This window comes from Calliopsis andreniformis, unplaced genomic scaffold (assembly GCF_051401765.1).
Source record: "Calliopsis andreniformis isolate RMS-2024a unplaced genomic scaffold, iyCalAndr_principal scaffold0001, whole genome shotgun sequence".
Lineage (NCBI taxonomy): Eukaryota > Metazoa > Arthropoda > Insecta > Hymenoptera > Andrenidae > Calliopsis > Calliopsis andreniformis.
The window spans coordinates 309,977-321,524 of NW_027480422.1; the positions used below are offsets into that span (position 1 = coordinate 309,977).

Consider the following 11,548-nt stretch of genomic DNA (forward strand, 5'->3'; position numbering starts at 1 on the left):
TTCTTTGGAGTTTGAGAACGGCACAGGATTAATTGGACGGCTGGATGTAACCATAGTTCGATAATGATAAGATAATATCGCTTCTTCTTGCAATAGATATGAGCTGCCAATAAGCCCAGAAACTCCTTTCGGCAAATTTAATCCATCTACTACGTAAAATAGGGCCCAACTACCATTGATTTTCATGCAAGTGGCGCCTAAAGTAACAACCTTACCTTGTACTCCTTCGACTTCGATTTTGTCTTCGCTTACGACAGGTGCATCTAAATGGATATCTTGCCATTCCAGTAAATTTAAAACCGATCCGGAATCTAGGATGAATTCCCCTTCACCGCTTGCCAGTTCCTTTGCCTTGATTCGGATGCGCGGGGAGGGTGCCTGTTCCAATGAGGACTCTGATCGCTCGGACGGTGTTTTGCTTCTCGTGACGTACGCGCGCCCGACTCGCTCCGGAGAGGCGAGTGGGCGCCCCGGGAGTTTAAAGGAATCTGTTCATTAGAAGGGTTTTCTTCTGGTTCTCCAGTTTTTCGATACCGTGGTTTTCCTTTAAATCTACCGCGGGGTTGAAAATTTCGTTGCCTCGGAGGGGTTCCTTGTCTATTTCGGCCACAATTACAGCTGCATGGTTTTTCTTCGCTAGTTTCCCTATAGTCTAGCCATTCCCTCGATGCAGGTCGTGTTAGGGTTCTATACGGCGTTCTGGGGTATTCGAAGTCTCGATCGTATTCTCTTTCTTCGCGTGGAGGTACACGCCATTCGAACCACTTCCGATCGTGGTCATAGGGTGCAGGTGGTCTGGCTGGTAATGGATACGCAAATGTCTCGCGATGAACCCGTACAGGGGCCATTTGTTCATATCGTTCTGCCTGTAGGGCCTCATCGAACGTCTCGCTTAGGGTACTTGGAGCCTCTATTGAAACGTGGCTAGCGATATTAGCTGGTAACCCTCTTATAAAAGACCGACGTGCTATCCTTCCGATATTTTCAATGGTATCCCTACAATGTTCGCCTAATTCTTCACGAGCACTAGCTACAGTCTGAATGTAGAGCTTATGGACCCTTTCGACGAAGTCCAGTACGGTTTCGCGTGGTTGCATAGTCGCATATCTAAGTTCCTGCTGTAATTCTTGAAAACTACGTCCCGGAGCATATCGCCTTTTAAGACGTTGAAGGATTTCGTTGATAGTAGTACAGTTTCCCTCTTCAACGTAGTATCGCGCTGTGTCTGATAATTTCTGCAAAAGACCCGCCTTGAAGCGGTCTTCATACCCGTGAGGGATACGGTAAGAGGCGCCGCGTACTGCAGCTACGAAATCTTCCAACGAAATATATTTCGGATCAAACCGCGGTATGCTTTCTAATGCTCTATAGACACGCTCCTCATCACGCCATATTTCTATACCAGTCACCTCATGGGATGGTACTGTGTTATGGATTGGATGAGAGAGGGGAGCTGGCGGAGGGTCTGATGGACGCGATGTGTGGAGTGCGGGTGGTGATCGTGGAAGCGACATATTGTCAGCAAAGGGTATAGGGTCGAGAAAGTCTGGTCAAGTTATGAGCCACTAAAATGAAAGGAAGGAAAAAAACTAAACAAAAAGTTTTTCCTTTGGGAGTATTCGTATCCCACTTCTGACACCAGTTATTTGTTACGTCCTAACTAGACGGTGGTGACCTCGAGCGGCAGAGATCACCCTTAGGGGTTCTTGCTCTTTTAAAGTGCTAAAGCACACCTTGAGTAAACTTTCTCTTATAAATAAGGGAAGGGGAGGATGGAAAGTGAACTGTATTGCTTGTTTGGGTTTAACAATTGTAAATGTATTTGGTAGTTCGTTGTTTACATACCAACCCCTTCTTCTTAGGTTTGTGAGTATAAAGTTGCGGATGCCACCTCGCCTGTGTAGCCGGTCGCGGGTCGCTCGGGGTTGCTTCGCGTTGCTAGTTCCTTCGTCTCGCGCACTTCTCTACTTTGTACTTCGCGGAGTCACTCTACGCGGTCAAGAGATGGCGGATTCGAACTGCGCGGAATTCTTAACTATTCCCCTCGACTCTTTACGCGATATTCCGTTGCTACGCGTTACGCCCTCACTGTTACGATGTTACAATTCTCGCGCCGCGGCGACGGTCAGAGATTCGCTCTGATCTCCGGGTGGCTGAGCCTGATTTACAGGACTCTAACGACTCTAAATGACTCCAACAAAAGACCGTCGATCGATTGGCTCGCCTGCTCTTTATAATATTCCTTTTGGGTCATTCTTCGTAATACCCAAAAGGAAAACGCTTATCTGTTATTTTCTTACATCAGCTCGGCGGTGTCGGTTATACTCGCTCTCATAACAATGTTGTGAAATGCATCAGCATTTCTCGCTTATTGACAACGGAAAAGGGGACCAGGTGAAGGCCGGATGTAACAAGCACTTTAAAAGAGCAAGAACCCCTAAGGTTGATCTCTGCCGCTCGGGACGATCGCCTTCTGGTTAGGACGTAACAACCTCAAGGCGACGCATTGTTAGCTGCATAGCCACCCATGCTCCAAAAGGAAAACCATCGATCCAAATTGGAACGTTGCTAGGATTATGTTCCTGAAGCCAATCAATAGTTACCGCAGCGTCAGTTATTTCTCCTATACCTTTATCAAAAGTTCCGGTAGATTTTCCCACACCACGAAAGTTAATTTTCAATGCAGCAAAATTGTTATCGATGAAAGACGTATATATATTATGTACAATTTTACTACTCATATTACCACCATATTGAGGGTGATGATGTAAAACCAGCACAACCGGCGCGTTGGCGTATTTGCTTTGGTGGTATTCACCTTCTATCTTTCTTGTTGCATTATTCAAAAAAACTTCTACCACGGTAACTCCTCATAAAAACCTGCTTGACAGGTGTTGATGATATAAATTATTAGTTATGTATTAATTTCGCTGTTTTTGCAATAAATTTTTTATCGTGTAAAAGCTAACGTACATAGGTATGGCTATAGCTGATGATAAACTTATATAAGTGACAGATGAGTCCACTCTCTTTAGAAAACAGTGGTTACGCATATGCTGATTACAATGCAACTGCTCCAATTAGTGAGAATGTAAAAAAAAGTACATTTGAGATCTTGTTAAAACAAACGCTCAATCCATCATCACTACATAAAAGAGGACAAGAACCGAGGAAGATTCTTCAGGATGCAAGTGATAACATACGCGAGGCTATTGGTATTCCAAGTGATAAAGAAATAGCTTTTACGTCTGGTGCGACTGAAGCGAATAACCTTGTCATGAGAGGAATAGCAGGCTATTTGTATGTAGTTTCAGCTATAGAGCATCCTTCAATTCTTAATTCTGCATGTAATCCATATATAATACCCGCTAGTCAGGAGGGCATTGTTGACTGTTTAGAGCTAGAAAAAATTCTAAGCGAACTTACAGGAAACAAAGCAATAGTTTCAGTTATGATGGCAAATAACGAAACCGGAGTTATCCAGCCTGTTAAAGAAATAGCTGAAATAGCACACAAATTTGTAGCAATTTGCCACACTGGCACTGCTCAAAGCGTTGGAAAAATTAAAGTTAATGTGGAAGATTTATGAGTGGATTTACTCACTTTATCCGCCCATAAATTTGGCGGTATAGCAGGCAGTGGAGTTTTAATATTTAATAAAGAACTTGCGACAAAACCTATTATAATAGGTGGTGGACAAGACAAGGGATTTCGTGGGGGTACAGAAGATATTGTTGCAATTGCAAGCCTTTCTGCTGCACTGCAAAATATTCTTGACAGACCTTCTATCAAAAATGGATCATGTAAAGGAGCTACGTGATCAATTAGAGTGTGAATTATTAAATCTTGCCAGTGATATAAGAATCTTCAGTGAAAACTCTATGAGGCTGTCAAACAAAAGTTTTATTTACATGCCTGGAGTAAAGAGTGATGTGCAGCTCATGCATTTTGGCTTTTATCACATTGCAGTTAGTAATGGTTCTGCATGTTCTTCTGGAAAAGTTGAGCCTTCCCATGTTTTGCTTGCAATTGGGGCAACAAAAGAGCAAGCAGAGTGTTCAATTAGAATCAGTATATATCCAGAAACTAATCCACAAGCCATAAAAAAAATAGTAGATTATTAGGATAGTATCTACAAGGAGAACACCTTGGTATAGATAATACGTGGTATCATGCAGGCACTGGCCGAGCTATAAGTTAGATGTAAAAACATACTTAACATCCTTCGCTAGCCCCCTTATCATAAAACTGGAGCCACTTACTTATCTTCGCAATCTCTGAAGTGGATTAATGACAAAAAAGCTTAATGTATTTGGCGTAAATCATGCTTAATTTTTTGCACTATATGTACCTCATGTCGTTATCAAACTTCTAGGTTTTTAACTATACAAGCTGAAACGCGCTTATAAAGCGTTTAAGACATCACTCAACATCAAATTTTAAAATAGTGAGTGAATAACTAGCTACCACGGGTTTTCTATGCCTTTTTTTCCTGCCTGGTAAATTTCTTAAACATTTATAGTTAAGGTTAGTTGCAAAAACGCCAATACTGAAAATAGATGGTAACCAGGGCTTCTTTTGCCTTTTTGTTCGTTTGGTAAATTCCTTAATATATATGGCTTAGGTTAGTTACAAATTAAGTGCAACATTCACAGAAATGGTGTCATTTCAGTGCTTGACACTGGGTACTTTAGACAATGTTACAGAAATAATATCATAGAATTCTATAGGATAATTCCTAGTGTACAGTCCCAGAGTGTAATGGTATGATAAAATATGAGAAAACAACACCATCAAAGGAGGAATTATGAGACCATACACCTAGAGGCTGTATTACAAGATTTTGGGTGAACTTAGTTATTTGATCAAATTACTGAGATCAAATTACTGACTATCGTTTAAATTTTTCAGTTTTATTTGGTGTAATGAAGCAGAAACTCTATCAAATACTTGTTGCGCCAAAAAACCTTAAGCCCTTTTGATGGATCAAGCATGCGTGTTGAAGTTAGAATTCGACCAGGGCAGCCACAGTAAGGTAGATAATCCCAAACACCATCATGTTTTTAGGAGAGTTTGCTAATGACGGCTCTGAAGTTGACGCCATTGGCTGAAGGAATACCTCTTAACTTGACGCATATGGTTTATTTAACACTCCCAACGGTTACAAATAATTCACCATTTCTTCTGATTTCACTATCCTTTCAAACTCCTCCTCAGTGAGCAATTGAAGTTTTGCTGCTGCTTCTTTTAGAGTGATATTTTCTTTATAAGCAAGCTTCGCTGTTTTTGCTGCATTGTCATACCCTATATGCGTATTTAATATAGTGACCAGCATTAACGACTGATTCAGTAAATCTTTTATCCTCTCTTCATTTGCCTTAATACCAACTACACATTTATCTGTAAAATTTAAACTTGCACCAGCTAAAAGTCTTATAGACTGCAAAATATTGTAAATTATCACTGGTTTAAACTCATTCAATTCAAAATGACCATTTGAACCACTAATGGTCACAGCAACATGATTTGCTCACATCATAGTTACTGCTTCACACTGAGTTGGATTCACTTTACCTGGCATAAATGTAGAACCAGGCTCATCTTCCGATAACATTATTTTTCCAATTCCATATCTTGGACCAGAAACAAGCAACCTTATATCATTTGCAATTTTCATTAAACTGACTGCTACTGTATTGAGTGTTCCACTGAGCTCAACTACCGCATCGTTTGCTGCTAGCGCTTCCAATTTATTGCCTGCTGAAGTAAATGGAAAATTAGTAGTTTCTGCAACTTTGCTTGAAAAATCTTCAGCCAAACCCTTTTTAGTATTGAGTCCTGTGCCAACCGCAGTGCCACCTTGTGCAATCTAGTGTATACCACTAAAAGGTTGATTTTACTCTCTCTATCCCCTTTTTAATCTGGGCTACATAGCTAGAAAGCTCGTGTCCCAGTGTTAGGGGCGTTGCATCTTGTAAGTGAGTACGTCCTACTTTTATTATACTTTTAATTTCCTGAACCTTATTATCCAGTACCGTATGCAATTTTTCAAGATTTGGAATAAGCAAGCAGTTTATTTGCTATGGTGCTGCTGTATGCATTGCTGTTGGAAAGGTGTCATTTGATGACTGACCATAATTCACATAGTCGTTGGATGTATAGGAGATTTACTACCCAAATTACCACCTGGAATCTCTATTCCGCGATTGCTGATCACTTCATTCATATTCATATTAGTCGGCGTCCCGGATCCGGTTTACCAAACAACAAACGGAAATTCATTATTAAATTTGCCATCTATTACTTCCCTTGCGGCTGTGCAGATTGCGTCACTTACCTTATTATCTATGCTACCCTGCCTCATGTTAGCACGTGCTGCTGCAAGGTTTACTATTGCTAATGCTTTAATCAGAAGCTCTGCCATGTTTTCTGTGCCAATCTTAAAATTTTCTGAAGAACGTTGAGTCTGCGCTCCCCAGTAATGCTCACTTAGTACTTTTACGTTCCCTAAGCTGTCTGATTCTATTCTCGTTTTTCTATCCATATTTTCCTTCCTAGCGTCATGCAAACTGGTTCACTATAAAATTTTTTCATGTCTACTTCCTGGTTAATTAAATCGTGCTAGATCCAAGTAGTCAGGTGTGACCTTACCCAGAAAGCGTAGAGAGAAAGTTAAGAAGTTTTTGGAGTAAAATAAAACGTTTTTTCAAAATATAGCAAATAGAAGAAAATATATAGCAGGATTCAAGTTAGAAACTGTTAAACTGGTTGCAGAAACAGAAGTACAAAAATAGCAAAGGATGTAGGTATAGACGGCAGTATGTTAAGTAAATGGGTAAGAAAATATAATGGAAAAATGTCAGAAGCATACATATTTCCAGACAAAGGCTCCTTATGACAGAGAAAGGTTTGATCTAAAAAGAGAACTAGCAAGTGTAACAATAGAAGGAGACATTTAAAAAAAAACCCTAGCCAGTCAAAAAGAGTAAAATATTTTTTCATAAAAAAGCATAGTAAACACTATGAAGTGCAGGAATTATGTAGGGTTTTGAATGTATCTGCTAGTTGCTACTATAAGTCGAGGAAAGTAAGGAAAATAAGCAGTAGAAAATCAGCAAACAAAAGCAGATATTCAAAAAAAGCTTCTAAATGTAGATATGGATCTCCTAAAATTCATGCTGCATTCAAGGCTTTGGGTAAAATTGCAACTTGAAAAGACTGCAAATTATTACGCAGAGGAATGCTATTCGGGCTATATTGAGAAGAAAACTTAGAACTAAGAAGCAACAAACGGTCAATGGAATCGTAGTTCCCAATATATTTGACTAAAATTTTATTGTCTATCAACCAAATGAAATATGAGATTACTTATATAAAAACCAAAGAAGGATGACTATATTTGGCAGGACCTATATTCACGCATAGTAGTTAATGAGCAGTTCAATAAATAAACAATTGGTTACCGACTCTTTATTGATGGCCGTTAATAAGCACAAACCGGATAAAAATCTGCTGCTACATAGCGATCATGGGTCACAATATACTTCGCAAGGTTATTAATATCTCTTATCCATAGAAAACATAGATGAGTCGTAAAGGTTGTTGTTACGACAATTCTGTTGTGGAAAACTTTTTCAGTTCTCTAAAAAGGGAGTTACCAGTAGACACCTCTCTGCACTCTAAACGGTATATAAAAACTACTATATTTGAATACATAGAAATTTTTTATAACAGACAACGTAGGCATTCTAATATTAATTATTGCATTCCTGTACAATTTGACGCATCATTGTCATGACAGAAACGTCTTAACTTTCTCTCCACTTTTTTAGGGTAAGGTCAGTTCAGCTATAGCCAGCAATTTTCTATATTTACTTTAAATTGAAGAACGCTCAAATGAAATATCGTGCTTTGCAAAAAATCACAGAATGCAGTCTAACAGTGAACGGTTACAATTATTTATCACTAGTGCCTGAAGTGATCTCCTTTATCCCCTCATCTGCTAGTATTTTTAATTCCTCACCGTATCTATAATAATTTTGCTTCATAACGTGCAACTCATCAGAAGAAGAGAAATCTACTTTAGGGTAATATTTGTAATCGCAATTTTCTTCGATGTCCTCAATGCTTATAGATGATGCTAGATGTGGAAATAGAATTAATAGTACAGTCAGTAGGATTCTTGTACGACCATTACACCACGTCCTGGGAGCCATTCCAGCGCGTGAACAGAGAAAGAAAGATATGGATCCCAGTGTCAAGCATTGGCTCAAGCAAAGTTCGTAAAAAGCTTTTCATACCAACTATTTAAACTCAATTGTGTTATAAATATGTTGCAGAAATTGTTTCATCGCCCGTCTCGTCTGCCATGTCGTCCGACTGAAGGAAATACACCCGCCAATCGTTCGAAGACAACTGACTCTCTCTCTGCTTCCTCCTTCCTGGCCCTCTTCGAATTGTCTTTACTTGCTCAGAATCCCTCTTCCAAAAAGAATTTTGAAACCGCCAACAAACCCTTAAACCTGTCTTTATGACCTCTCCGACAAATATATTAATAGCGAAAGAAGAAAAACAAGGTTTAATTTTCTTTCTTATATGAGACTTATCTTGTCAGAATCGCTTAAAATAAGTGATATAACAGAGGTCCGGACAAGGTGAGAGTGAGGGTATAGTAAAAGGAACAGTTACACAAATTCAATGTTAAGTCGGCCCTGAAAAGGAATTAGTAATACGACGTTCATTGAAGTTTTGTGTGTCGTGGCGGCTGGGGGCTCCTCCGGTCCTCGACGGGCTCCTGGTGGCTGGCGTTGTGCTCCCGTGGCTGACGGTGAAGCGGAGGGTCCTGGGTGGCCGTGGCGGCTCCCGCGTTTTCCCCGTCAGCGACGTTGGCGTCTGAAAACGAACAATAGCGGCGGAACCGCGGCGGTAACCGAGAGTGTAAATCAAGCTGTACCGAAGATTCCCGACTCAAGGCTTCGATCACGAGCCCATGTGGAGGGAAGAGCAATACCTTGCCCGTAACGCGAAGGTAATGCAGTGGACTGTATTATCGACTCTTCTTCTGTGGCGAAGAAGAAGTCGACGAGCGAGTGTCTGGAGAGGAGGTGGGGCCTCTTGTCTTCACCTTGCACCTTATAAAAAGGCTCGCTTCGTACGAATCCCGATAAATGCGGGGACTCGCGAGCGGGGGGACACGTCATAACTAGCGATTGCTAGTCCTGGAGGCTGAGGACGGCCAGAGGCTCCACGACACTGTTCACCTCACCGTGTGCCTCTATTCGTCGCACGGGGGTTGCTTCTAAACGGAGTGGCAGAGCGCGAGTAACGCAAAGGTGATAGGCACGTACGCTAGCTCTCTCTGTTGTAGCCCGTCTCTCAGAGATCAACCAGGCAGCGGCCTTTGTTGCTCCTTGACGAAGGCGAAGCTCAGAGAATCAGGGCAGCCCCCGATTCCAAAAGCGCAAATCTCGCTGAATTGTCACCTTTTGACGAAGTAGGTGCTCTGTCGTACGTATAATACGTATTAAATCGAACAGAGCGGCTTCGTAGTCGCAGGAGACAACGGTTCAGCTTTGAAGCTAGGGGGATTTCAAGTGTCTGGCGACCTAACTACTTAAAATTGTGGAACTGGCTGTGCTGATGTGACTTAAGGACCTATCGAATTGACTGGCGCAAGCCTGACTGCCGAAAGACGACTACTGTTGCGAGAGCCGTGTGCGTCTTCGCAAACGCGGAACACGCAAATTTTGGCGTTACGCGGAGCTCGCCAATTATCTTTTGTATCGTTCTAATTTGAATCGACTTAATCTCTCTCTCCTTCAGGTCCCGCTGTCTCCACTCGGCATCGGGCCTGGAGTTCAAAACCGTTGCTCGACAATGCTCACCTTGTTTGAACTTCAATTTTAACGATAAAAATGAGTCATACGACAATTGACCGTGTTTTGCTGTTAGGACAACGGAATATCTAACCGAAGGCAACCTTCGGTCGGTTACGTATACCAACAGATCACGAATCTCGCGGACAAGCCAAATGCCTGTTATATAACGGCTCTTCAAACAATCTCTTAATTAACCGTGAAAGGTTTCGTGTAATGCTCCTTCACATAATTATCAATAATTGTTTTGTGTTCTTCAGAGACATTATCACCTTGTAAAGTTTTTAAATTCTTGCCGTCTTTGTAGACTGCTGAAACAGGATTTTTTCCATATACAGGCAAGCTGATTCCCAGATTTACGTGTGTGCTTCCTCCAGGACCATTTACTATACATCCCATAACAGCAATGTTGATATGCTCTACTCCTGGATTTTTTTTCTTCCATATCGGCATATGAGTTTGTATATAGCCGTTCACTTCATTAGTTAATAGACGAAAACGATCGCTACTCGTGCGCCCACAACCAGGACATGAATTAACCTCAGGGTTAAAGTGTCGCGAGCCTATAGATTGCAATGTTCCCTGACACACCACCACTTCATTAGTACGCAATTCACCAGGACGTTGAGTCAAAGAAGCCCGTATTGTGTCTCCAATGCCATTTTGCAATAAATAAGGAAGCCCTGCTGCGGTATTTACCATTCCTTTACTGCCCATACCAACCTCAGTTAAACGCAAATGCAGCGCATAATTCGAAAATTTTGTAAGTGCCATATAAACTAAAATTAAATCTTGTACTTTGCTAACTTTACATGAAATGATTACTTTGTTTGATCTTTGACCACTTTCTTTAGCTTGTTTTGCACTATCAAGAGCAGACATTACAAGTGCTTTGCGCAGTATAACATCAGAAGGCCTTGAATTACTAAGCAAAGAGTTTTCATCGATCAGTTTTTGTAAAAGGTATTTATTGAGGCTACCCTAATATACTCCAATTCTAACCGGAAGATCGTGCATTGGTGCATACTCTATCACCCTTTCAAACTTCTCATCACGTTTGTCGCTAAAGCCTATATTGCCTGGATTGATTCTAATTTTACCCAGCATTTTCATATCGTCTGGATAATCATGAACTAACTTATCTAGCTAATACTGACCACAGCATACCAATATTTTACCATCAAAACCTTCTTTATTTATCTCTTCTACTATATAAGGTACTGCCCTTGCTGCTTCCTCTGAATTACAAGTAATCCGTACTAACTCTGAACCTGCACGCGCTAGTTCTGTTATTTCTTTTGCATAATGTTTTGCGCTACTTTTTATATTATCAGAATCTATATGCACACCAAGCGCCATAGATTGTACAACTACAGGATTATTTCCGCCTATCCTTACTTTGCCAACTTCTACAACATGAGTTTCTTGCCTGGAAATTGGCGATAATTCATATGCATCATCACTCAATATCAGATCATTATCTAGCATAATATTAATGGCCAATACTGTAATACTATTTTATTGTGTCAGCTACACTGCCAAATGAACTTGAACCATTCAAACTATAAGCATCCACGTTATCCAAATTAGCATTAAAATCGTGTGAGCACGTTCTTCTTGAAGAAGTTTCATAGTGATATTTATAGGAGAAGCTTCCTTTTCTCGTGTTGAAG

The 11,548-nt window shown here is 40.8% G+C and overlaps 3 protein-coding genes and 1 pseudogene across 3 annotated transcripts; 2 read left to right on the forward strand and 2 right to left on the reverse strand.

Moving 5' to 3' along the window:
• Window positions 1–1,518: 1,518 nt before the first annotated feature.
• On the reverse strand, window positions 1,519–2,975 carry LOC143186558 (uncharacterized protein RP471-like). The gene is made up of 3 exons (XM_076390243.1): window positions 2,970–2,975; window positions 2,493–2,825; window positions 1,519–1,632 (listed from the first exon to the last, which is right to left on the reverse strand). The coding sequence occupies exons 1-3, from the start codon at window positions 2,973–2,975 to the stop codon at window positions 1,519–1,521; spliced, it is 453 nt and encodes a 150-aa protein (XP_076246358.1).
• Window positions 2,976–3,016: 41 nt separating this feature from the next.
• On the forward strand, window positions 3,017–3,589 carry LOC143186559 (cysteine desulfurase IscS-like). Its single transcript, XM_076390245.1, has one exon. It carries the CDS (start codon window positions 3,017–3,019, stop codon window positions 3,587–3,589), a length of 573 nt encoding a protein of 190 aa, XP_076246360.1.
• On the forward strand, window positions 3,586–4,124 carry LOC143186560 (cysteine desulfurase-like). The gene is made up of 3 exons (XM_076390246.1): window positions 3,586–3,589; window positions 3,633–3,719; window positions 3,781–4,124. The coding sequence occupies exons 1-3, from the start codon at window positions 3,586–3,588 to the stop codon at window positions 4,122–4,124; spliced, it is 435 nt and encodes a 144-aa protein (XP_076246361.1).
• Window positions 4,125–5,161: 1,037 nt separating this feature from the next.
• LOC143186516 (fumarate hydratase, mitochondrial pseudogene) lies at window positions 5,162–6,544 on the reverse strand (annotated as a pseudogene).
• Window positions 6,545–11,548: the final 5,004 nt, after the last annotated feature.

What these genes read in the sequence shown, in the direction of transcription:
- LOC143186558 (XM_076390243.1), bottom strand. An exon ending in TAACAATGCGTCGCCTTGAG is followed by an intron (nt 1,633 to 2,492) that starts GTTGTTACGTCC and finishes AACTGGTGTCAG; the next exon opens with AAGTGGGATACGAATACTCC.
- LOC143186559 (XM_076390245.1), top strand. Translation starts at nt 3,017, where the DNA reads ATGAGTCCACTCTCTTTAGAAAACAGTGGTTACGCATATGCTGATTAC.
- LOC143186560 (XM_076390246.1), top strand. An exon ending in AGACAAGGGATTTCGTGGGG is followed by an intron (nt 3,720 to 3,780) that starts GTACAGAAGATA and finishes TATTCTTGACAG; the next exon opens with ACCTTCTATCAAAAATGGAT.